At 42.7% G+C, this 27,056-nt stretch overlaps 1 protein-coding gene across 5 annotated transcripts in view; it reads right to left on the bottom strand.

Annotated features, from left to right (window-relative positions):
- Positions 1-27,056, bottom strand: part of LOC121618263 (AT-rich interactive domain-containing protein 1B-like) — a 171,489-nt gene that overhangs the window by 112,954 nt on the left and 31,479 nt on the right. For 4 of the 5 annotated variants that reach the window (XM_041953649.1, XM_041953650.1, XM_041953653.1 and 1 more), the window contains exons 3-4: positions 15,434-15,604; positions 1,755-1,859 (exon numbers count right to left, since the gene is read on the bottom strand). In XM_041953649.1, the coding sequence (XP_041809583.1) occupies positions 1,755-1,859; positions 15,434-15,604 (276 nt within the window). The remainder of the gene's footprint in view (positions 1-1,754; positions 1,860-15,433; positions 15,605-27,056) is intronic. The other variant, XM_041953651.1, reaches the window with a different exon arrangement.

The raw sequence follows: 27,056 nt of genomic DNA, 5'->3' as shown, positions 1-27,056 counted from the left end.
ATGAAATACAAAAAATGCTCTATCTCCAATACATTACATTTTAAAAGACCCAAGGGGCACTGTGACTTGCATTTGTGATAAGTTACTAAAGCACTTCTTCCCTTTGGTCTCCCTTCAAAAATCCCGCCACATCACACAGCAGACTCGTCCCAAAACAACAACATGACACTTTGCCGACCCGCGCTCCCTCCCTCCTGACAGAGAGAAAGGGGGGAAAAAAAGATGACAGCAGCTTTAGATCTGACATCAAACGCCGGCAAGAGAGTGAGAAAGAGAGAGGGGGAGAAGGAAAAAAAAAACGGTTACATCTCTGCCGTGACAGCTTGCTGGAAGAGCCTGGCAAACGCTGAGCAATTTCTCTCTCCTCTCTCTCCCGTCTATCTATCCATCTCTCCCTCTCTGTGTGTCTCTCTCTCATCAAAACTTGCCGCCGATTAGGATCTCGGCGAGCCACGCGCTTTGGATGGGATGTGAAAACACATGGAGAACCCAAGGGGTAAAACGCCAGGATTAAAGTGGCGAGGGAATGTGGGGTGATAGTGGTGGTGGTTCAAATAGATCGGCCCCCGCGACTGCAGTGGCTCCTCGCCTCGCCTTGCTCTCTCGCTCCGGATTCACACACTGATACATCAAGGCCATTTCTCATTATAGCACGAGGGGGGAAAAAACGCTTTTATGATGCTACTTTAGAGGGAAAGACAGGGAGGAAAAGGGAAGGGGGGTTGTAAAGAGTGTGGGAGAATGAAAATGAAAGAAAAGAAGGAGAATGCCAAGATAAAGCAGATGACATACTACTAGTATGAGGAAAAAAAACAGAGGAAGAGATAGAAAGCGTGTGCGACTGTGTGTGTGCATGAGAGAGAGGAGTAGGAATCACTTAGAAAACTGACAGATAAATCAGAAGAAAAGCAAAGCGAAGCGTCTGTGTTGAAAGACAGAAGAACGACCAGTGAACACAGACTTTAAACGTATCAGCTTATGGAAAATATTACCGCTTAATTTGAGTTCATACACTTAATTTAGCTTTTCGTGCAGTTTATTCCTCCACTCCTGAGGCTGTTCCAAAGTATCTGGTAAATTAAACGGCACACACCTCAAGCAGTGCCAATATTTGCCACCATTTGCAAATGTCTATTTATTCTATTCTTGAAAGTGCTGAGGAGCTGTGAGGGGAGAAATGATAGAGAGTAAAAACCGATTAGTTTAGCCAAAAAACTGGAGCAGCCCACATCTCTCTCTGCTAATAGATCAGCCTGGCCTCAGCATTCCTCAATTACTCCTCCAGTCAACCTGCTTAACGATTTTTAGCTCGCCCAAATGCCAAATGCGTGTGGGTTTGCATGTGTGCGTGCATTAGCAAGAATGTCTGTGTCTGTGCATATGCTTTTCTGTGCATGTGGGTGTATGTGTGAGTGGGTGCTGATGCATGTGGCCTTTTTGCCTCTGGCATGGACGCCAGTCAAAACACAGACATAAGCTCTGAAATCAGCAGTCAAATCCATGTCTCCCAATGGACATGAGACAAAGAGGCAGGCCGCAGGGACAGCAGAGGCATCTGATTGGACAGAAACGCTTGACAGACGGGAAGCAATGCAGCGGGGTCGTGGAAGACGAGGAAACAAATGTTTCTTTCAGGCTCGGTGGTGTGCTTTGGTGTCTGCTACAACGCACACACATATTTTTGTGCAACTCTGTAAGTGTTGCATTCACTCATCGTTTGTGATTATTGGTGGGCAGAACTGTCAGTGACTCACCGGCAGACTGGAGGGGCGGTCGTGGGAGACGCCATCCTCATTGTTGGCCTTCCCAGAGTTTCCCGGGGCGGGACCCCTGGTGCCGTAGGTCTCCTGCTGGGCCTCCTTGAAAGAAAGAAAGAAAGTCATTTAGATATACGATTGATAAATCAATTAATCAATCATTATTAAGTGTACTGTATATTGGCAATGTCTTAAAGCTCCAACGTGGATTCTAAATCAGGATATCGCAAATACTGTGGGGGAATGGGGAAATGAGGAAATTACCGAATACAATGCAGCTAAAGGTGCACAAAGTTATTTCAAAAACTTGTCAATACAGTGTCCCATTTGCTCCTATGAACAATAAGTTCATAGACAAAGGACACATATTTTCCATTAGTCTTTGAAGTGAAAAGTACTGTATGTATATGTAGATGAAAAAAAACAAACTTTCAATATTCTTCCAAATATTATCAGTGACTGATTTACAGGTGCAGTATCCTTTGGAATAGAAATCATTGGTTTCCCTTTGTTATGTCATGGCACACAGAAAAACACTCTTCTGTTATGAAAATTGTCTAAATGTGTGTGACAGAGACTGAGGGAATGAGTTGGACTGTTGAGTGTGTCTCAGGTTTAAACGGCTGTAATAAAGACTCTGATTCCCAGTTAGATCGAGTCCCAAAGAGGCATGTTGAACAAGGAAATACACACACGTGCGCACACTGACACAGTACATGCAGACTGAAAAGCATCCAAACACGCACCCATCAGCACACCATACCCACCAATTCATTTCAACCAAATCCCAGCCTAACCACCCACTAATCCGCAAAACATACACACACACATACAAACACACTCACCAATACACACGCTCAGTCCTATTGTTCAATCTAAGTCATTTTCTTTCCCTCTGTAATCACAAGCCTATCTAGTGTAAACCAATTTTCTTCCCCATTGTCGGAGGTGTTGCCCTCTCCCTCTCCCTCCCTCTGTATCTCCCCCTCCCTTCCTCTCCCTCTTCTTTTCATTCACCACGGAGGTCGTTCCTCCATCATGTTAAGCGTCGGCAGTACAATAGCAACTTGTTAAAGAGCTCTGAGTGGAAGGATTAGTGATAACTGATCGGCGAGACGCGGCGAGAGATCACACGCGAGTGCTTGCACACACAACATACGTACACAGAGCCACACGTTCATGCTATTCGCACACTCACACACAGACCCACACACATACGGGGTGTGTTCAGGTTTTTACTATCAAAATCCATTTTTCCCCACAGTTTGATTTCTTATCTGTTGTGTGATTATACTGTAGTAGGTGGGCAATATCCCTGTCAGCTAGGTGATATAATTTTATAGCAGCAGATTATCCTTCACAGCAAGAGGTGTATCATGTGAAATGGATCTATTATTAGAGCATTAAATGGGTCATAATTTGTGCATCCAGGGTGAATGATAGCAATTTGGTACTTTTGTACATTCTTTGTGAAATCTGATATAAGGTTTATACACTCTGTACATGGCTTGTAAAGTTACTCTTCGCACATGGTTTGCATGCAGCTGTGCACACACAGGGACAAAAAGTTAATGTATTCATTCATTCATTATTAAGAAAAGGTAATGTAACGACCTTAAATGCCCAAGAGTAGTCCCTTTATATCCACGTTTCAATTATTAGCCAATTAAATCACTGAAGCACTAAATCTAAAAATACAGAGCATTTTAAATATCCTACATCACACACACACATATATATATATATATCCTGTTTTCTACAAAGTCAATTAATGTATCTTCGTGTCCACTCTCAGTAAGAAGTTAAGAATGTGAACTCCTTACTCTTGCATTGTTATTGTCATGCTCCACCCACTGACTTCTTATAGAGCCACGTCCTCCTCCTAAATCTGATGCTGCCGTGAGTGTTGTGCATAAGGTTTCTGAATATGTTCCGGTCTGTTCGTACGTTCCAATGTGGATTATCTCAATTTTTCAGTGAGCTCTTTCCTCAAGGGCTGCTCAATTAATTTAGGATAAACCATTATCATGATTTTAGTTTTCTAAGCTAATATAGATGGAAAACAATGGCATGTCACCCACATTTAAAATGACAGGAAAATTGGTATTATGGGAGTGTCCTGCTTCCAGAATTTGTCACATTTCTGGTTGACACAGAATGTGATGGGTTCTCAATAAAATTTCTACTCGCGCACGATGAAGTAACTACTAAACGTAAACTGTTTCAGAGTAAAGCGTATTTGATAAACAAGGAACTAAATACTTGAAATAATGAAAATTACACACATTTACTGCTGTATTGATTAATGTTTTCTTCAGCAACATGTTATTATGGAAAATTTGTGAATGACATGTTTTATATTTTCATTTATTTAGTTAGATTTAATGTTAAATATTTACCGTGAGTGAAAAAAGCAAAGATGTAAAAAAGTACATGTCGATAATTCCTCAGTTCTACTTGCTGATATTTGTGATTGTTTTCACAAGTGTGAGGGTTTCTGTGATGATGACGGCTTTATGTGGCTGAACTGTCATGTTGCATATGTGACTTATTTTTATGTCATCTTCAACTCCATTAGGCTGAATAAATAAAGGCTAGCCGACTGCTTCTTCATTTTTATTCAAATAATAATCACAATGAAAAAAGTTCGTCAAATAAATAGAGCCTCCAGCCAGAATCTTGCCACAATAGTTCTCTTATTCCAATCATAGCCTCAAACCCAAAAACCAGCAACATCCCCCTAGCCACATCTAAAAGCCAGAGGGGAAACCCTGTTCACCCAGATGTGGTTCAATCACTGGATCACATATCATCCCATAAGTGGGTGGGTGCACAGACACTTAACAACAGGATCGCAGCAAAGAACAGGGGCGCTATTTCAAAACACAAAGCCATGCTAGTTTCCCCGTCAGGGCCCTGGGCAAGCCCTGTGTTTGTGTGCGCAGCCCCCGTGTTTATCAATGGGAGCCTGGATGCACGCCAAACGTCAGGCTTTTATTACATGGTCGGAAGTGCTGCGTTTGAAGCAGAAACTCAGCTTACACACAAATACACCGCCATAGGTAAATAAAGTCCCGGGGAAGGAAGGGGGGGGGGCGGGAGCTGGAGAAGAAATAGAGGAGAGGAGATGTGTGGTTTCTGATAGGTGGCCGAAGGTGTGCACTCTCACACGTGCACAGTTCAGTTCGCAGATGAAAAAATGCACACATGGACAGATAGTTGCTCAGACAGTGAGATGAGAACAGGAAAGTGGCTGCTGACCCAAGTCCAATATTTACTCAGGCATATGAGTCTGTAGTGTGTGTGTGTGTGTGTGTGTGTGTGTGTGTGTGTGTTTGTGTGTTTGTGTGAGAGTGTGTGTGCGCGTGTTCTCCAGGGGATTTCCGTTTTAAGTGGGTCAAAGTGAGGTTAGCCTCATACTACTGTTTACACTCCAGTTCTTACATCATCACTGTCAACTGTAATATGGACAGAGAGGGTGAGAGAGGTAGAAACAGAGACTGGGAGGGAGGGGAGGGCACAAAGAAGGAGACGCTGAGAGAGAAATACACAAGGTGAGATGCAAAGAAGAAAGCGAAGGAGAAAAGGAAGAGGTAGGAAAGCAAAGGGAACAGAGAGAGGGAAGATGAAGAGTGAGGAAAAAAGTGAAAAAAGACTCGAAAAAGCGAGAGCGACAGAACATCAGAGGCAAATGAAGGAGTGCTGCGAGTGCATCCTTTCATTTGAGTTTTTTCCAGTCCATTGTCTCAAAATCCCATTTCCCAGCTAATTTAGAAGCTTCTAAAATACACTCCACTCCATACCTTAAGCCTTAGGCCACAGCTAATCCTGTCTTCACACACACACACACACGCACACACACACACACACGCATACACAGAGACACGCTCATTCATCCTCCGTGCTTTTCAAAAGACTTCATCTTGGCATAGTAGAAACGAATGAAGGATATTGAAGGCAAGCGTTTGAAGTACATGAGGGAATGCAGGAATCAAACTGTGAGTTAAATGCTATTAGACAGCTGTGTGGAGAGGCAGTGTAATATTAGATTTGATTGAATAGATGACTGCTGAATGTGGTGTAATATATAGAGCCGGAGAGGCTTTATGCGGACGTAAATCAATATTGCAGCACCATGTTAATCCCAGCCACTCAGGGACGGGAGACGGCCGGGAAGTGTGAAATGTTCGGAAAAGCGGGAACGATGTTGCGTGCCGACGATTGTTTGGAATATGAGGCTGGCACGTGCTCGCTTTCAAAAAGCAGTCAGGCGGGCTTGTAATTCAATCTTCTGTACTGTGTCTGCATGATGTTAGACTTTGTTAATCCCAGAGGAGAAATCTCCTTTTCCTCAAAGAAGAGGTCGCAGGTCAAGTTTTGCTACAGAGCCTCACCTCCTGGAGCACGCACCTTTGTCCTTTGGCCACAATGCTGCACCAAATTCCAACCAATTCGATGATTCTCGTCTTTGTTGGCTCACGTCTAATTTAAGAATGTTGTACTGCCTATTTTTGTTTGGTTGCACTGCACACTCTCTAACGCTACGTTCAAGCACGGAGCAAGGTGAGGTGTTGCTTCGCTTGTATGACTCCGATTGCCTCAGAAAACAAGCACGCACATTTGACGCTCCCACTTGACACAACAGAGAACAGCAAGAGTGAAACTCACAGCCATTAGGTTAATCTGATTTTGGTTGACTGTTGGCTCCTTTTTTAAAAAAAGAAAGAAAAAGATGACTTCAAACTACACTTCAGCATTATTTTTCCCAATTTTTACATGCTTGCTTTTTAATCCTTTTTTTCCACCACCATTGTCTTCTCTGAGCTATCTTGCTGTTATAAACTTTGTGTGCAGATGTCAGTGTTTCTGCCACACATTGGCTCCTCGCTTAATTATGTTTCTCTGCATCTTCTACTCACGTCTTTTCTGTTAGCTCTGCTTTTCCTACCTTTTGTAATTGCTCCGACCTTCCCTAAACAGTCACTTTCAGTCTTAACTGCTTCCTCACTCTGCATCACTCCACCTTTTCTCTCTCCTCTTCCTCCTCTCTGTCCATTCCCTCTCACCGCTAATCTATTGCTTTCTCCACACCTCTCACATCCCTCATGCTCTATCCCCATCCCTTTCTTTTTATCCATCACTCTTCCTCTTTTCCTATCAGCCTCTCAATCCCTTTCTCCACCCTGCTCCTCTTCATCAAAACCACCTCCACCCGTCCCTCCCCCCGTCCCTCCCTGTCTCCAGCCGTTCTCCTCATGACTACCAAATGAATTAGTCATCCCCCTTTTCCCCTGCACCTTGGCAGATGCACATCTCCACAAAATCTGACGCTAATGCCATTAATATTCATTAAAAATTAAGCTTAATTGCGTGTCTTTAGGAGAGGGCCCATAAACCCCCACCCCCAACACAGTGCCTAACCATACACACACCCACACCCACACGCACACACTATGAACCCCAGTGCATTTGGCCACCACCCCCTGCCACATTACCCCAAGGACAGGGAGTCTCTGATGTCCATTGGACAAGACCTTGTGTAGCACATACAAACACCCACTCAGACAAACTGGTTCAATCACTGGGAAAAGACACAGTGATGGAGGGGGTCAGACACTGGCATGAAGTGAGGAACAGTGTTTCCACAGCACTGTTTCTGCTACATCTAAATGTCTTTATTGATGTGTGTACGTGTGTATGCCCGGCACTAACAGACATTTAAGAAACAGCTTCTCCTCATCAGAGAGAGGCGGAGCTGCTGCTGCTGGTGGTGGTGGTGGTAGTGGTGGTGGTGGGGGGACATGCATATTCAACATCCTGCGTTCACACACACACAAATGTTGGTTCAGACTTGCAGATATGCACACACACTCACACCAATCAGACTGACTGAACCATAATTGAAGCAACAATCAGCAGTGAGAGCGAGCTACACTGTGTTCTGGAAAATGTGACAAATCAACATTTGGTTATGATATGCTCATCTTTCATGTCTTCTTGACACTTACATCTTTTGATCCATTTAAGAATATTTGGAAAACACTGCAGCTTCACTGTGATTATGTCAGATATGCTGGAAATATATTAAAGAGCAGACCTACTTTTGTCTCCTGCAGCTACCTTTTAGAGCGAGTGTGTTGGTTAGACTTTATGTAAATGCCTTTATTCCAGGCTACAGCCTATTATTATCATCACAGCAAAGGTGACCATTAGAATGGAAACAGCTCTTATATGCACATATGTGTATGTGAGGATGCCTGTGTGTGTGTATGCCTATACATCCAGGAGTTCTGTGTGTGTGTGTGTGTGTGTGTGTGTGTGTGTCCAGCCTATCTTAATAGGTCCATTTGTATCAGGGCCTGTTCTAGTGCTGTGTCCTTCAGATTGGATTCTATCTCAGCAATCCCCCTGACCTTTAGCACAAAGAGACTACAAGAGAGGACCAGAGCTCCGACATCGAACACACACACACACATCCACACATATATACACATTCACACACAGCCTGTGCACACACACAGTCACAAGCAAGCATTCATTCTTGCCCATATAAACAGAAGCACACACATGCAGACACAGAAAGAAATGCACACGCACAGACACACACACATGCAGACACACGCTGGTATGTGTGCAGGCTGTCCCTTAGGGATGATGTCAGATGTAGCTAGCAGTGTTAGCTGCAAATGCCGTTGCCAGGGCTTTCATTCCCATTCCCATACACACACTAATCAAATACGAGCAAGTCTTTGTACCATCTTCACTTCACACACTCTTTACAAGTCACCACCACCCCCATCCGCCCATTCACTTCAATTGCTTTGGCTCACAGTTAAAGAGGACATCCACCCAAACTGGTGTACACCCACATGACTTTTGCTAAAGCATGGCGGAACAATAGCGGTGTGTTGGCGAACTCGACTTTGACTGTGACATTTTTTTTTTTTTTTTTTGGTGTTTTCTCTTTCTCTCTGTCTGTGAAGTCTGTATCCAGGAACAAATGTAGCGGCATTTCCTAACAAATGGCAGCTAAATGAGGCCCCTAGGGTGCTGTGCTGCTAACTACCGGCCCCCTTTTTTTCTGAGCCATTATGATTGTCCTAACCGTTCCAAAAACACCTCTCCCGTTCTCGTTCATTTGCATTTGAATTGCAGCTCGGCTGTACAAAAACAAACATAAATCAAAAAAGGGAAAGAAAGAAGAAAAAAAACAGTGGCGGATTCTAGTCGAGCAATTAGCGAGTGTCAGTCAATGTGGAGGTAAAAAACACACTAAATTAAAAACATTGTCTCAAACACGTGCAGACACACTATCAGAGACGCTCACACACACAAACACACACACACATATATATATTATATATATTTTCAGTTTTATCATTTAGTTTTTGCCTGAAAACTCATCAAGCTTAAGTGCTTGTCAGCTGCGGCCAATCGGAGTGCGGCAGGCCCAGGGTTGCCGTGGCGATACGCGGGGACATTTAGAGGACTCCGATAAACTCTGCCATTTAAAAGGTTATGACAATTAACGCAGCTCTCCGCAAATTACCACTGCCAGACCTTTACCCACGGACGTCTCTCTCTCCCTCTTATCACCGCGCACCCAGCCTCGCTCTTGCTCTCTCTCTCTGCCTCCCGTTCTCTCTCTCACCATATGCCCTCCATTTCCACAGCCTGTCCTCCCTGCATCCCTCGCTCCCTCCCTCTTTCTGTCCACCCCCTTCCAGCCAGCAGCACTTTTATTATCCTGTTAATTAACAGAGTTCTTCACTTAATATTCAAATGGTGACCAATTAATGACATTGAACTTTGGGCGCCCCACCCACCCACATGCAGTGCCCCCTCCGTACACACACACACACCTTCCCTCCACTCTCACCATATCCTATTCACTCTCTCTTTATACACACACACACTCCTTTGTTCCTCCCATTTACTGCGTGTTGTCCCCGCAACTTCCCTCCACCTCGTCACCAAGGTGAGCTCCCATTTCCGTGTGACAGTGTGTGCGTGTATGTGTGTGTGCATTGGGGGGCAGGCAGGGTGATTGAGGCAGCAGAGCAACTATACAGCGAGGGGTAATAAAGCCAGGGGGGCAGGCAGCAGAAAGGCGCGACGGCCTTTTAATTAACCTGGTGTGATTAAAAGCCAGGGTGGTGGAGGGTGGGGGAAAGGCTCTGCTGCTGCAGTCAGTTGGGGGTGAAGGGGTGACAGACAGGAAATAGGAAGTGGTGAATGGTATAGGACTCAGGTGTGTGTGGTGGTATGTCAGCACCCTATGGTGGTTGGAGAGTTCCTCTAAAGAACTATAAAGAATTATTTAAGTTTTCATATTTAAAGCAACTAGAATATAGAATGGGTGGAATGAGAAAATAAAATTAATTTCAATTCTGGAAAGTGTCACGGAGTTGTGAGTTTTTCTTAACATATGGAAAGCTGACGCTTTTGGAGATATTTTTCACAGGACAGCAAAAACATAGTTAAGTTTCCTAGCAAAATGTTAAAACCTTCCGGTGGTCTGAGCATTTCATTCTCTCATATAATAGTGTACAGTATGCCAATGGAGGGCATGCATCCAAGAGTTATTGTCTTTTCAAAATAATAAAATAAGACAGAATTGACAAAATTAAATGCTTGACCTGCCAGCCTAAGAGTGTTTACCCTCGTTTTTTAGTTTACACCACATGGTGAACATGTGATGTTGTACTCATGAGCATCACTAGGCAGCATCTAAACCAATGAATCAACATCCTTCAAAGTAGGTCCCGGAGCCTGTCTCCTCCAATCAGCTGAGAGCTCCTCTATGCCACAGCACCGCTCCCCTGAGCCTCCTCTCAGACAGGAAGAGGAAATAGTTAAGGCCAATAGAGGGAACGACCGGCGGGATCAGTTTCACACAGGAGAGTGTCTAGGAGGGTTTTACTACGGAGACTAAATGTCACAGGGAATGACTTCCTTCTTCAAAGACCAGCAGTCAAACCCCAACAACTCTACTATGCACCCAAGTACCACTCAGCGGCATATTCACTGTACAGTTTATATAATACTAAAACACGGCAAAGCTATATCCTATTACCTGTAATTACTCTCCAAACAGAAATTTAACACACTGTTTCTTGGTGAAAAAATGAAATAGTGGCTGCTCGATGGAATAGCTAATCAAAGCCAGTACCATGTTCTCACAGCATTATGAGTTGAAGTCTGGCAGCTGGCCAATGTTGCCTTTCACCGCCTTTCTCTCTACCCCCCTCAGTCTATCCTGTCACACTCCAGTGTATACTACCTAATAAAGCAAACATGCCATAAAAAATAATCTCCAAATTCTTGAAATTACGGCTCTCTCATTTCCCTTTTTATGAGGTAGAAAGTATTAGACAGTAACAAAATATCATGCACTTCATCTGTTATATGTCAACTGTAATATGGCCAGGAAGAGGAAGAAAGGGCACCAATTTCATACTTTTAAGCAATTTGTCTCATGCTGTAATTGTAGCCAACAATCACAGCGAAAACATTCAAGTCAATATATATATAGGGTCTGTTAAAAATATACTTGTAGAAAAGTGGTTCATATTCTATGAGCTTTTAATTTTTTTTGTCACAAAGCAGAAATAAGTTTTATTGCAATTTTAAGAGTAATGAGCCCTGATTCAACAGCATTTGGTGAAAAGTGACATGTTAACATATAAATAATGTGTCAAGTAGTTTATGAGGTCAAAAAGTCTTCTTAATCAATTAAGTTAAAGTATATGTGTCACAACATTGCTTAGAACTACAACTCACAATCATCAATTTAAAAATATCTGCTGTTCTCAAACACCCACAGCACTCAAAAACCACCAGCGAACCACCCACATTTATTTTTTTCAAAACCTACTTCCTCTCTGATGGGATATTATATCTTTTTCTTTTTTTTTTAGTAGCAGCCTTGATGTCTTAGAAATGTCTTTTTAGCCTGCTCTGCTCCTTGCAATCAGATGAGGTCACAGCGGTGCAATAGACTCAAAGAAAGACGGCATTTTCACTTCGATTTGTTACAAAACCAGCTAATAGCGGTCGTTGCAGAGCAAATTCTGTGTCAAAGGCAGTTGGAATAGTTCCATCAACTGGAGGATGTCCTCTGGCTAGGGTTAATGGGAGTGGAGTGGGGGGAAAGGAACTGCGGAGAGTGCCGGAAGAACAAAATAAAGAACTTTTCAGCTTGGATTTCTCCGAGTAATGCAGGGTCAAAAAACAGGGGTCAAAACCACAATGACATCCTAATCTGGCGTGCGCTTGCAATTGTGTGTATGTGTGTGCGTGTAATCCGTTCCGTGTGGCTCACATCATGTCTCATTTCAGCCCAGAATCACAGACAAAGGTCACTGTTTGACCTTTTCACAGCTCAGAATTGCTACAGCGCACTCGGCTGATTAGTGTACATACAGACACACGCATACCAAAACCGTTAGAAAGACGCACACTCACGAAGAGCAGAAAAATAAAAGCAATGCAGAGCTGAGCTGAAAGCACACCAGAGCTTCTATTTGTAATATTGGCCAACTGCACAATGTAAGTTCAATTTCCAAACATGTTTACTCTTGGATCCAAAATCAAAGACAGGGACCTAGTTTCTTTGTTATTTAAATTCATTCTGGTATTTTGTGGCGTTCTTTCCTTTTTTTTCTTCTCTCACTCAATCGATGGACAATTAACTTTGTCTTAATGCCACCAAACAGGCTTGTTTTTGTTATGTGTAAAATGTCATGTTTTTTAATGATCAATACTGTGTGTTTTCAGTAATTACTACTGGACCTGACCTTTGCACTGTTACACAAAATGGGACTGATGCAGCTGAGTGCAAACCCAACCCACCACCCCCCAACCTCCGTCTCAAGGAGGCCTTTTGGCCTATTACCAGCTATAAATTCCCATTTACATCTACCTTGTTAAGTTTCAGATGAATTGGACTGCTAGTTGAAAAGATTGTCCTTTAGCTGTACTTGTCCATTAATAGCTGGGTTTCTTGTTAAAGCTCATTTCCCACACAGAGCCAAAATGTAAAAATGTAATGTAAATGTAATAGTATGGGGGCTGGGAGCTTATTAGTGGATGGAAAGAGTGGATTTAGTTAGTTTTATCTATAGTTTGATGGCAAGTAGAAAGGACCTAGGAGGAGTTGGCGTATTGCCTGCTGTGTTGCTGGCACATTAAATGCTATATAGCTCTAACACATAGGAAGGATTTCTAGATTAAAGGTAAAGCCAGCAGGATGCAACACTGATGCATGGCTGCTGACAGTATTGTGGCTTTCGCACAGCGTTAACAAGCAAGTGTGCTGATTGAAACATTTTGCCTTAAAGTAGTGTGTATTCATACAGCAACAATCAAAAACAAGGAAAGCAGCTCCCTGGTCACAACAGCAGTTGGCATAGCAACCAATATGGGCTCTATCAGCACAGGTGAAACAGGGCTTTGGCCAATAAGAGTGCTCGGGCAGAACTACCTGCCGTATAAATGTCAGCAAGGGTCAACTGCCGCCACATCATCAGCGATGATGAAAACACACCATTACTGTCACAAAATGTCACCGTGGCCATGGATCTCAGCCTCTCCTAGTTAGAGTGAATAATGTTTGTTCAGTCGGCTGCACGGTCTGTGTGTCAGCATGTTAAGTGAGGAAACAAGAGTAAGTGCCTTTTTTCAGTGTGAGACAAAAGGCATGCTGGCTGAAATATTCACTCAGTATGAAAATTACTATGCTAAGACTAACGATTTCCTTTTTTGACAACCTGCTTTTGTGCTCACAATGGCTTTTTGCTTGGCTATTTGTCTTGGTGTGCTCAATAGTCAAGGCTGTCTAAAAGAAGGTTTAACTACATCTCAGTAAATCACAGTGTAACTACCTAGACAGACACAACGACACCACTGCCAAATGGCATCAACGAGTGCAGATGCTACGTAAGTCTATTCGCATTTGTGAACTACTAATGGCTGATGCGGTGTCTGGGCCAATAGAAAAAAGGATGTTTTGTGAAAACAGTGCTGTCCCTGCTGCCCTGTGCTGTTCTTTGCAGAGGTGAAATGGTTCTGCATCGCATTTTTCTTTGAGTATCCTGATCTGTCCTGTCTCTTATGTAATCTAAGCAGTTCTGTCCAAGGGACGTTGGGATGAGCTTTCAGCGTAGATATCGTCATTAAAGCTGTTTGCTGCCGTTGTTTGTTTTTCCAAGGCGGATAATAATAACTTTCAGAGTGCTTTTGTAAATAGCTGATGCATTAATGTGTAAGCAGCATTTTAGTATTGTAGTTGTCCAGGAAAGTGCTACATCTAAGTACTTATAGTGCTTGTATGTTGTGCATGTAAAATCTACTATTCTAATGTATTCTTTAAAGGAACTATGAACTACATCCATAAAAACGGTATTTTCCTCTGAAATGTAGTGGGGTGGAAATAGGAATTTGCACACGATGAATGCTCAAGTAAAGTGTCAAAACTGTATTTTTAAGTGCAGTGCTTGTGTAAGTGTATGTTGTCCCACTTCTCCGCAGCTCCACACTGTGGTTCTCTTGTTTGCAATACTGTGCGTTAAGATTTTAGGATCAAAATCAGGTATTTTTGACATGTGGTGTACCCAGAGCACAATGAATAATTAAAAAACAAATAAAAGACTGGATATGGACTAATGCAACCAATATTGTTCAATTAAAACATGCCTTTATCAGCCCTGATACTGATCTTGCAGAATGGCTTGGGGCATCCCTACTGCTCTCATCTGTCTTTTCCTGTTCTGTTTCGTCTTGTCTTCTCCTTTCCCTCCCTGTTCTGCCTGATCTCTCCCTTCCTGTCCAGTTCTGTTGTAATCTCTGCCTTCTTTGTCCTGCTCCGTTTTGTTCTGCTCTGTTCTGATCCAGGGCAGGGCTGTTGGCCAGAGTCACTCCACACAGGCTGATAGATCTCTCTGGCTTTAGAGTGGATGGGAAACACATGGGCAGCCTTCATTCAACTCAAAAACAACTGCTTGAACCCAGCCTCCCGATGGAAAAACTTCAACAGAACATCATGCTGAAACTTGGCAGGGCAAGTCTAGATCCATAACTATGGAACAAGCATGCGTGTGTATTTGTGTGTTTGTGTGTGTGTGTATGTGTGTGTGTGTGTGTGTGTGTGTGTGTGTGTGTGTGTGTGTGTGTGGTGAAAGAGGGAGAGAATATGAAAATAGGGAGAAACACAGAGGGTGAGATTTATCTAAAATACCTCACATGAATAATGCAAGGGAATAATGCGACCCATACACCAGGCATGTTGGACCACCGACACACCACACTACACACACACACACACACACACACTTTATCCCCTAAGATGATCTCGCCAATCTCAGCACCACTAAAATATTAATATACAAGCCATGGAAAAAGAATTGGATGAAATCCCTTTCCTGCTGATATTTCAGATTTTAAATTCTCGATGTTACATCTGATAAGTGACATCTACGTACCTATGTGTAACTGATGTATTTATTCATATGCATTTATTGAGTTATGGTAATCATTTCCATTTTCGCTCATGGCATGCAAGGGGGATTTTAGGCTTGGTTCCAGCTGAATGTTTTCGGGAATTTGTCCACACAGGAAACAGCGCAGCGGTTGTCTGGTTGTGCCTGTGATGAGCTAACGCGTGCGTGCATTGGTACCTGTTGTGGTGGTGGTCGCGGCTGCAGGTAGGGGCTCTGGGTCGGGCCTGGAGGGGTCTGCTGAGGGGGGCTGAAGTAAGTAGGGGTTCCCTGCTGCCCCGCCTGCTGCTGCTGCTGCTGCTGCTGCTGGCTGTAACCCCCCATCCCCTGTTGGCCATATGGCGCCACCTGCTGAAACAACCAATCACACAAGCGTTAGAGGGAGATATTAAGGTCATGGATGAGGCTGAAGCAAAACTTTCACTTTAAATTAAAAGTAACGCAAACCGGCAGTTGGGTGCAATTAGTAGTCTCACACATTATATACATTCATATAAAGGTAGGAGAGTCTTCTAACCTATAATCTTCCTGGAAGTAGTGGAAAATAAAACCAAAACATCCCACCCGGCCTTCACAAACTGGCCTCTGTCCATTTCCCACTTCATTTGATTGTCCCTCAGCAAGAGTTCTTAATTTAGCTCAGACCAGGCTGACACCCGTCTCCCAGCAGTCCTCTGCCTAATGAACTCACACTGCAGAGGAGTCTAACTTTATGTCCTCTGGCTTGCCAAATGCATCCCCCTCTCTACATTATCTCCGTCTCGGTCAGCTCACAGATGGGATGAGGTGTGCTGGATATTACTGCTGGCCCGTCCCAGGCCGTAACCCTAATGAGGGACACATGGATGAGCTGGGGCATTCCAGAGCAGTGCAGTTAAAAAAACTAACTTGCGAGGGCGAAGCCACGCCAAGTGCCGATGCTGCATTACACGGTGGTTACCGGAGAGAGAATGTGAACAGGGAGTACGTGTAACAAGCTGGCACCAATACAAATGTAGTCTAAATCCATCCTTGTCGTTTGTTATGACTACAGACAGCACCAGGTGCTCCTCACTCCTCTAAGGATTTCCTATGGAGGCTGGGGTTTTCTCACTCACAAAGACACACACACATACACACACACAAAAGCCAAGACTATTAAACAACATTTATGACTGCTGGTGAAGCAATTTGACAGCACTTTTCATGTCATATTTTTTCTCCATCATGTCATGCTGCTTTTTTATTCAGTCACAACCAAAAGTGCTGCCACAAACTCATCAAACAAGCACACAGGCTATAATTTGGGACGCGTGCAAAGCTCATAGTCCACCTCCAGCCTTTTGCCCTGAGTCCTAAACTTTGAAATGTCCCTTTAAATCCTTAGCAGGCGTGGTAGAGTAAAACACTCTCACTCTCTAAAAATGATTTATATCTGAAATGATAGTATTATAGGGACTCCAACGTGACGTAACTACCCCACTACGGTCTTTTCTGATCAAAAGCAAAGAGCGCACACATCCAGAGTTTTACAGTGACTGTTATAAGTGAGAAAACGCAATCATAAAAGCCCTGTTGAAACTGATGGCTGGTGTAAAATACAGTGAAATCTGATCTGGCTGCAGAGGGCAAGTGGAGATTAATACATTTGAAATAGTTTTGAAGAGTAACTTCCTTTGAGTGGGTGTTAAAAAAGAAATCTTCTCTCAATGCAGGCCGAAGCTTTTTGACTCTCTGAATAGAGATGATTGGACAATGTAGAATACTTTTCACTTCAATGGAAATCTGATTAGAAAGGACAGGTCTGTGTGTGTGTGGTGTGTGTGGCGTGCGCAGAGTGTGAGAGTGTCATTAGGCCGATGAGACAGACAGACAGGGTGAGATCAGTCTAGCTGGCAGAGAGGTTAATAGCATGGCCTTGCTCATGCCAACAGCACCACTGGATTCATTACTGCCAGCCAGAGCAACACACACACACACACACGTGCACTCACACACTCACACGTGAGCGCGTACACACACACGCGCACACTTACAGACATAGTTCTCACATACCAGTATACTCAAATAAATGCACATGATTCAAGTTGTCTGTATAGGGGTTTGTTAAAGTAAGAAATAACAAATGCTCTCTCTCTCTCTCTCACACACACACACACACACACACACACACACACACACACACACACACACACACACACACACACATGCACATACACCGGCGTCATTAGATTTGGATCAAAACCACTCTGATAAAACAGCAGCAACTCTATCCAGTGATCAGCGATGACAGGCTAGCGTAACACAGTGGGCCTCGACTGGAACAGTACTGTTATGGGATTGACGAGGATTAGGTCGCCATGGAGATCAGGACCAGACAACCGTGGGTGGGTTCCTTTCTAAGACAAATACAATGACAGGCAGACAGACAGATATGGGAAGACAGTGACAGACAGACAGATGAATAGGAAGACAGATGTAGACAGAAAGAAAGACAAATCATACGAGAAAGAGTTAACACAAGACAGTTCTTTAGGTTCGTGCCTCCAAAAAAACGGTTCTATAAATACCCTTGTTATAAAGCATGAAAAGGTAATGAATAAATAATAAACCACACTAGTTTCTGTTGTCTTAAAAATTGCCAGTTTGAGTTGCTGAGATTTTATATGTAAAAATACACCTGGGACACAAATAGCAAGCACGCTGGAACGAGAAAGCGTGAACACACCAGCGTTACGTTTGCTGTCTCTCTTTGCTTTATATCAGGGTAAAGTGTCTCATGACTAAGTGGATGGGTAAAAAAAAGAGTGTCACTTTATGTGACTCTTATTTTCTACATTTTCAACTTTTTACAGCAACGAGAAATAAATCAGTGTGGTTTCTTTCTTTCTGATGTCTCACGATTGGGTTTTCCCATACACAGACTCCTCTTCCTCCAGTAGACCGAATATATACATACAGAAACACACAGTAGAAAATCTGTGCAGAAGAAGTGAGGCCTTCTTGCTTATGTGCCACTAGATTAACTTGTGCACGCAACAGCAACGCCATTTGCACACTCACTACACAGTATCACGGCACCATTTTCGGATCACACATTGCATCATCCTCTGGGTTACATGGGGCATAACAACAAACAACCACACAGAGATCCCATTGTGACAAGACAAACCACTGAAGCTTTTTGCAGAGGACTAAGAAAATCAGCACTGAACTTTCAACTACAGGAAACTTAGCAGGCCAGGATTGCCATGAATGGATGAGTGGGTTCATCTCAATCATTAAATACCCAGAAGATCTACTTTCAACAACATTACTCTCCTGGCAGGAAGTGTGGCATAAAGGTCTGAGGGACATTCAGATGAGTTGTTGATTACCCACTAACCATCAGCAGATGCATGCAGTATTTATGTCAGCATGGCCTGTTTTTAGACTAGAACATTACAAATCTGTTGTTTAAATATTGCTATCAGATGAGGTACTGTAGTGGTTACTGTAAATGCAGCCCCAAACTATAGTTTCTACTTTTCTCCTATAACAACTTTATATAGAAAGACTTTTGCAGGGGGCCTTTAAAGAGCATCTGTTTTCAGTGTACTCAAGAAGAGAGACTGACAGATATGCTAGCAGGTAGACAGGCAATCAGGTAAGCAAGCAGAAGAGACAGACATGGAGACAAACGAAAAAAGACACAGAAATACCGCCAGTCAGTCAGTCAAATAGGTACAGAGACAGAAGGCAGACTGGAGGTCTAACAAGTAGCAACCTGTCACAGTGGCTTTGGGAGGGAATAAAGAGTCATTCAAATGCAGCTTCTGTTTGATCGCTGGGGGCAACTGTATGAATGTACTGTACCTACTGAGTACACACCAGCTCACTGAAACCTGATTCTCTTTGACTGAGAATATGCTTAGTGATAAACAGACTCACAGTGCTGTTGCTTCTAACAATAAAAATAACGGCTGGAAGTGGAAAATAAGACCATTCTCTGCCTTTTTCTTCCACTCAGGTGTGTGGAAGCAGACAAAATAACAGTGTGATTTATCCAGAGTGTCTTGGCAGGCACACGGTGTCAAATAAATGTCTGTAATGAAATGACAACAGATGCGAAGTGCTGTAGGGAGAAATGACGCAGAATAGACGTCCTGCGAAGCAAATAATTCACCATAAACTGCAGAAACAGTGTGATGAAAACAAAAGCCTTGGCGGCATATTAAGACACAAACACTCACACGAACAGTGAGAAGAACTCAATCAAAAATCTATCAAAACAAGACTCATATGAAAAGGCAGACAATATCTTCCTGCTCTGCAAATGGAAGTAATAAATAGCCATGCTAACCCTCATCCATGGCAGTGGTGTGTGTGTGTGTGTGTGCACATGTGTGTGTGTGCACATGTGTGTGCCTTAAATCAGCCGTTTAAAAACCTTGCACGGAACAAGGCACTGCTTGTAATTCAATTGGGCCAATGAGCAATAGACAGGGATTTTCATAATTCTGTCAGAGTGGTGATACGGCTGGCTGGTAACCGGGACCACAGGTCGCCCGTTTTGAGTGACAGATGGGCTCAGCCAACCAGAGCGCTAAGCAGAACCACCACCCACGACCCCCGAAGCACACACACACACACGCACACACACTGAGAGGCATGACAGGCGCACATAGGCACCGCATCAGCATTAGCATGCTGTCATGCTAGCTGGCCACCGCAGAAGCGCTTGATATAAAAAAATAAATAAAGACAGAAAGGGTCACAAGTAATAAAGAGTCAGATGAGCTGACAAAGAGTGAAACAGAAGAAAAGCAACATAAAGCATGATACAGACATGTGAGGAGGCACAGAGACGGTGGCAAAGGAAGATGTTTAGAGAGACAGAGATGGAGAGATAGGCAGAAGGGAGATAGAGGAAGGGTGTTACAGACAGAGATACTTAAAGGGATGGATAAAGCGATGTTTCATGTGATAAAGACAGAGAGAGACGGATAAAGACGGTGATGCAGACAGAGGGAGATGTGGAGAGAAAGTGGCGACACAGACAAGTGTAAAAAAGAGGCAGAGGAAGGAAGGAGGAAGAGGCTTAACGGAAGGATGGAGATAATGTGAAATAATGATGAAGACGATTGGAGGGGGAAAGAAAACGTGAAAGCGAAGGGGCTTCAAGTCCTTTTACACTCACAATTTGAGGAACATACAGGAGAGGCAGAGACAAAGACGCAGGTTGATACTATAGATCCCACAGGATCACCAGGTGAATGTAATTAATTTATTACCATTAATGAGATGGGATAGGAGAGCAGCAGTAGTTTGAGTACTGCCTGCCAGAAATGACAAACATTAGCTGTGTTCATCACTAAACACTGATTTCAAGTGAAAAAGTGAGTATGCATACCCAAAAACATTTGTTAGTCTTTTGTTTTTGAGTGTGTTTGAACTATTGTCCCTCAATGCAATACACACAGGAAAGGGAGGTCAAAGCTGTAAGAAATGTGAACAAATCGCTGAAGGTGGTTAGACAGCACACGACAAATCTTAAGAAAATAAAAAACAAAATATATATATGTATAAAGTATATTTGAAATTAACTGAAAACCATTTGCTTTTATCACGATGCAGGCTGATTGATGTCCAAAAGTGCACATAGTGGATAATTCTTGTTGGTAGAGAGCAGTTAAGTATATTCACTTAACAAACAGTATCCTATAAAGATAAAACCAAGTTAGTATGCACACTAGTATATCTTATTTTTATCTCCTGATATACACTGATGAAAAGAAATGAAGAATACACTGTTTGCACTGTATTATATTTATATCCTGCATACTGATGGATGCTGAAACACCCAATACCCGCTATGCTAACATTAGCGCATTTTACACTAAAAAATGTCACTGATTCAAACCAACACTTTCATATGTAATCCTGTCTAACTTTGTGTACTTGTATTACTTGTTCTTAATCAGACAAGGACAGATACTGATCAAAAACTAGTTGCAGCAGGTTCTGTGAATCTGTCCCAATGGCAGCCATTTTTCTTCAGCACCGTTTGCAAAATAAGTCGAGCAAGATAAGACTTCTTCAACAGCCCTCCAGCCATTTTGAGGCGCCACCAAATTACTTACATAAGGTATTACAGAGACGGGAAGAGGCCAAGCACATGGAACTGGAAGCTTAGTTAGTGTACTTACTGACAGACAACCGCCTTTTTAAAATAGATTTATACTCACATGGGTTAATCGCAGCACCACTGGAGGGATGCGAATGCAAAAAGCCAACTACATTAAAATAATTACATTTGTAAACAGAGTGCAAAATTAAATATGATTCTTTCACATTCAGACTCTCCAGCAGCTCTGTAAATCTACAACCTAACTTAAAGGCAGATGATCAAAGGAAACTTCAGCAAGGGAGCGCAGCGGGGGAACAGTGAGGGAGAAATGGCAGTTGACAGATCTGTCAGTCAAAAGAATGAAAAAGTATAGCAGCATCAAAATAACCTCAACAACTACTTTTCTAAAGCTATAAGTGGCTGGAGCATTTAAATTATCCAACATTTTCCAGTTGACCTGCATCTTTCCTTTTCCTCATGCTGTCTGATCTATCACCCCTAAAAAAAAAAGGAAGAAAAAGTTTTTTCGTTTAGATTGACAAAGTAACATAAAACCAATGAGAAAAGAGGCATTATACTGAACAGTTGAAAGATCACATCTTCTGCTGTATAATGTCTCCATAATGACTGATATATTCAAACATCTTGCACTGATAAACTTAACGATGTGCTATATGGCTTTGCTCCTAGTCCACATCTGTCAATTCACGAGTAGTATATACTGTAAATTTAAGTTGTTATGTTTTCACTCCTGTATATCAGCAGAACATCTCTGTATGACCAAATTTCCATTAACTGTATTGAGCGATAACCCTCGAGCTACATGGAACAAAGTGTTGCTGATTATCTGAATCTGGGAAACAAAGATAGACAAAGACTTTAATAAATACTGCACATTTCCAGGACGGGCTGAGGAAATAAATGTACCCTTAAATATTTCTGATAGTGGTGACATCTTCAGATAATGTTAAAGAACTGACCTACTTAAAAGGAACAGTGATAGTGAAAGCATCCTTTAAAAATATTACTTATTACTAAATCTCCTTGTTTAAAATTAAAAATCTGAATCTTTTTTGGTGAATTTTCATTCACTTCTTTTCTATAATTCTTTTTCTACAAAAGGTTAGATTAGTTTAATTATAGGAGGGAATACAACAAAGTAACTTTTCTATTTCATTTTCTTCTATTCTTTTTGAAATATTCCATGGATCTTAATATTTACTCTCCTTTTAAGAATGTTTTGAACAATTATTAATGTAGAATTTGTCTATGGTGTTCTTGCCTCTTGATTGGTTGTTGCAGCCTGAGGCTTTGGTATAAAGATGCTTTGACTTTCTATTGTGAATCTGATGCCTGACAATAGTCCATTACCAAAACATTACATATCTAATCCACTCACTGCTGACATTGTGTAGGAATACAACGTCTTCTTTTGCTTGCCTTCAGTTTTCCTCAGTGTGCATTCAACAATTCATAATTTGTCCCTGAATCATAGAAAGTTACCTATTATACCATAATAAACTTTCTAATTTGGCGGTTGTCAAGATGCTTGACCCCTGCACACACGAGTGCATTACTGACAACAACACAGTGACTACTTTGGTCCAGTCTCATCCACTCTTGCCATTTTTTTAACAAACAAAGTTGACATTGAACGAAACACATTAGTTCTTTCACATCTGAGCTCAGTCGACAAGAGGTTATCATTAAACTCAGGACCAAAACAAATCGAGCAGCTTCTTCAGCTTCGTCTGGTGATAAGATCAGCCGCTCGCAGCCAATACCACGTGCACTTGTCTCTTGTGCGCAGAACGAGACGGGAACACCATCGCTGGTTTGTGAGTTGCAGGCGAAGGTGAGTCCCTTAATGAAATGTGAGGCGTCGGAGGGAAGGATCAGCATCAACAGGCTCATGATTAAACATAAGGGGAAGGAGAGGGGATGCATCACCGTGCTCGTCATCGTCCTCGCATCCCTCCCCCCAAGGTGACGGCGTTCTCCGGCGTTCTCCGCCGTTCCATACCTCTCTTTGATCTGCCTTTCTCCTCCCCCTCCTCACACATCAGGAGGCCCTTGACACCGCAAGGAATGAGCTGCCCTCAACAGAGTGAGAGAAAGAGTGAGGGACAGGAGATACAGGGCTCTCATTCGCAGCGACCTAGACACTACACATCGAGCCAAGACTAAATATAAAAATACAGAAACAGTCACATTCAGGGAACAAAGAAAAACTAGGCTGCGGATGAATTAACTGTGTTTTGTTTGTGTTTTTTTTTTGTTTGGTATGAAACATGGTGCACTTCATATACCGAGAGGTTTTTATTCCCAAATGAAAACACAAGGCTGTCTATTCAAAGATTGTGACTTATCGACCTGGTGATAACATCAACATCGCGCTGACGGCGAGTGAAAGCAAGCAGATAGTGTAGCTTTCGACTGATAGACACACAGGCGTGTTTTTCTATATTTTCATCTCGGATCCCTTTCTGAAGACTGCCAAATGTTGCTCTCTGCCCTCTGTCTGTCTCTCTTTATTTTTCCCTCTCTCTAATTCTCTGTTTCTGCTCACATCAATTGATGGCTGGCTGTGACTAGCGGTGCCTGTGTTGTTCCAGGCAGAGCTGTAATGGAGACATTTGGAGAGGCAGAGCAGGGCAGGTTAATGCTCTTTGTAATGTGTGTGTGAACAGCGTTTTATTTTTTTTCCTCTCACTTTTTTTTTTTTTTTCCTTTTCGCGAGAGCCTCTGGGCCCCGTGCCACCGGCTCCAAATGTTTTCCCCTACTAAACTCCTGACCCCAATCTGTGGCCAAGAAAGACAGAAAAAAGAGGGGAAATTGAGAAAGAGGGAGAGAAAAAAAGCAAATGTGATTCATTGGAGGGGTCAAAAATGGATCTGAACGAGCAAGGGAGGGAGGGTGGTGTAGCTGCTGATACTGAAGACTGAATATATTGGTTATCGCCTGAAATGTTATTTATGACAAAATTTCTCAATGTTAAAATTGGAAATTTAGGGGGGAATAGCCTACCTAATAGTAGATCAAACTCAAGCTGAATTCAGTTTTCAAAGACAAAAAATTAGTGGGGAAGAAGGAAAGAAGGCTCACGACACATGTAAACATCACAAATCAACACAAAATAGCCCTAAAATGTCTTTCAGATCAATCATTTCGGCATGCGGTGGTTCGGCTCATTTTTCACCGCTTGCTGTGATGACAGGCTCGAACTTGTGTAGGAGTCATGTCAATTACATCTGAACAGGGAGGAGGGAGGAGGGAGGACGGGAGAGGGGGGTGGGGGGGCTGGGCTTCTAGTTGAAACACGCTTGTTCACCATTAGCAGGCGACACCAGCACGGGAGATTACACTCGTATTTTACATCCCCTGCTGCGAGGCTCGCTCCTTGGATGCTGACGCTCTGAGGTGCCGCTGCGCTAGGCGACAGCTACACAATGGTTTGTCGAGTTCCTTCAGGTCGGCGTGGATGCTGTGCGGTGTGTTGGGGATGAATCGGGTGTTTGTGATATCAGGGTGGCGATGTCAAAGCGTTACAGGCAAGTAGGCCTGTGTTGTCCATGACACCTTTCAAAGGGTGGGCAGGCACTGTCTTTTAACTATGCGTCAACAACTTGTTTTAATGAATCCGTGCTGAAGTGCTCATGAGCAAGCTTCATGTACCCCTTACCAAAAAACTAAAAATCAACTTCCAGTTTATTAGGTACACCTAGCTAAAACTAATGCAGTTTAATACAACAGTCCTGTAATAAATCCTTCAAGAAGCTTATAAAGTTCAGTTTTTGCTCGGCCTGTTATGAGGTGTTGACTTTATGGTCACTAGAACTGCACTGCATTATACTGAGATGTGTTTCTATCAGCGAGGGTAGGGCCACATATCAGAAACACCTCGGAATGTAAAGTAATACAGTTCAACAGCACCACAAACTACTGCTTTCAAAATGACCATAAAGTTGAATCAACACCTCTCTAAAACAGTTTCAACAAAAACTGAACATTAGAGGATTTATGGCAAGACTGCTGTATTAGACTGCATTAGTTGTAGCTAGGTGTACCGAATAAACTGCAAGTGTATAATTGCTATTTATTTATTGCCATGTCAACAAGCTTGGTAGGAATTTTAAAAGAGAAACACAGAAGCGCACATGATGACCAAACAACAAAACATAAACAGTGGTTCCTTGAATGCAACCGATTGTTCCTGATGTTTGGTTAATACTAATCTACTAGTTAATGATGATCTCTTGAGATGGTATAAAGGAATTTAGAACATTTAAAGGCTACAGTATGTTTACACTATCTAATTTGATTTTATTAAGAGACTGTGTTTATCTATCATCTTTAGCACTTCATCTTGTTGCAAAAAGGTGGGGGTAATCTTAAAATTCAGATCGATTCACATTCACTTCAAGCTGGTATGTTAGACGCCCTTTGAAGTTACACTCTATAGTCTATACAGCTGGGCTCTGTCTTCATCTTCTCTTCTTATACCAATCAATGTCTTCTCAGATCTGTTTTCAAATGTTGATGGCACGTCACGTCTCTTCACTTCAACGCTGTGCAAAATGAAGCCCAGTAACTGTGATGCCGGAGCAGACTTGACCTGTGTAAAAATCTATCTCTAATCTGGGAGAAAAATGAGATGAATTCTCGGTGAGCCAATTAGAGCAGCGACTAATCCCCCAGTAACTCGTCAAAGACGTAAAGCATCCTTTTCTTTCCTCTCTCTCTTCCTCGCACCCTCCGTTTCGCTCCACTTTCATCTCTCTGCTCTTTTATCTTATCAATAGGCACATATAGCGCGCTGCAGACACAGAGCGCCGAGCCTGGATCTTTGAAAAACACTCAGTTTGTGACGTTTTACACCGCTCGCCTGCATTGAACACTAAATTATATTAAATTCCGACATCACTTCACCTGCCTGAGTGAGAATGATGGAGTTTACAGCTCATACAACTAATGCAATGGCAAGAAAGACCTGACAGCTGGGTTTGTAATTTAACTAATGGCTCACATGAAACCGTGTAATCCACTGGGTCATATCATATATATCACATTTTAGTTTTATATATTATGTGTATGCACTACTTCTTCAGAGTGGGCAAAGAATTTACTAATACATGTCCCATTTTCTGTTTTGCTATCCTCCTTTATGTTAGATCTGGCATATACACACTTTACATTGATATAATTGATAGCATCACTTCAACTGGTCTATGAAATGGGAGGGGTTTCCTCCCCACTTTCCAGTTAATAGCCACATAGCATCGTCTCCACGTGGAGTCTGATTGGCTGAGAGCCACTCCACAGCAGCAGGGTAATAAAAGTTACAAATGAGAGCAGGCTATTAGAGCCATTGACGTGCGTAGGCTAGCTTGCTAATTAATTGATCCTGAAACTTCATCTATTTTGTAGCCAGAGAGGAACCCTTAATTAATCAGCCTTTCCATATCGTTGTCCTCCTTTCTTTCAATCCTTTTCTCTCTCCTCTTTTAACCCCCCCCACCACCACCACCACCACCACCCCCACCACCCCCTCTCTCCTAATGTCTTTTTTAATTGTGAGGTGAAAATGCCCAGGGTCCCATGGGCTGGCATGGAGTGCAGGTCTGGAGTTGTGAAGGAGATAGAAGAAAGAAAGTGCGTGTTGCGCGGGTGTGTATCTGCATGGTTGAGACGTGTACTTTCAACAGCGAGGCACC

Source organism: Chelmon rostratus, chromosome 15 (assembly GCF_017976325.1).
Source record: "Chelmon rostratus isolate fCheRos1 chromosome 15, fCheRos1.pri, whole genome shotgun sequence".
Classification (NCBI taxonomy): domain Eukaryota; kingdom Metazoa; phylum Chordata; class Actinopteri; order Chaetodontiformes; family Chaetodontidae; genus Chelmon; species Chelmon rostratus.
Note: the sequence above shows the minus strand (reverse complement) of the source record. Positions and strands in the feature narration are given on the sequence as shown.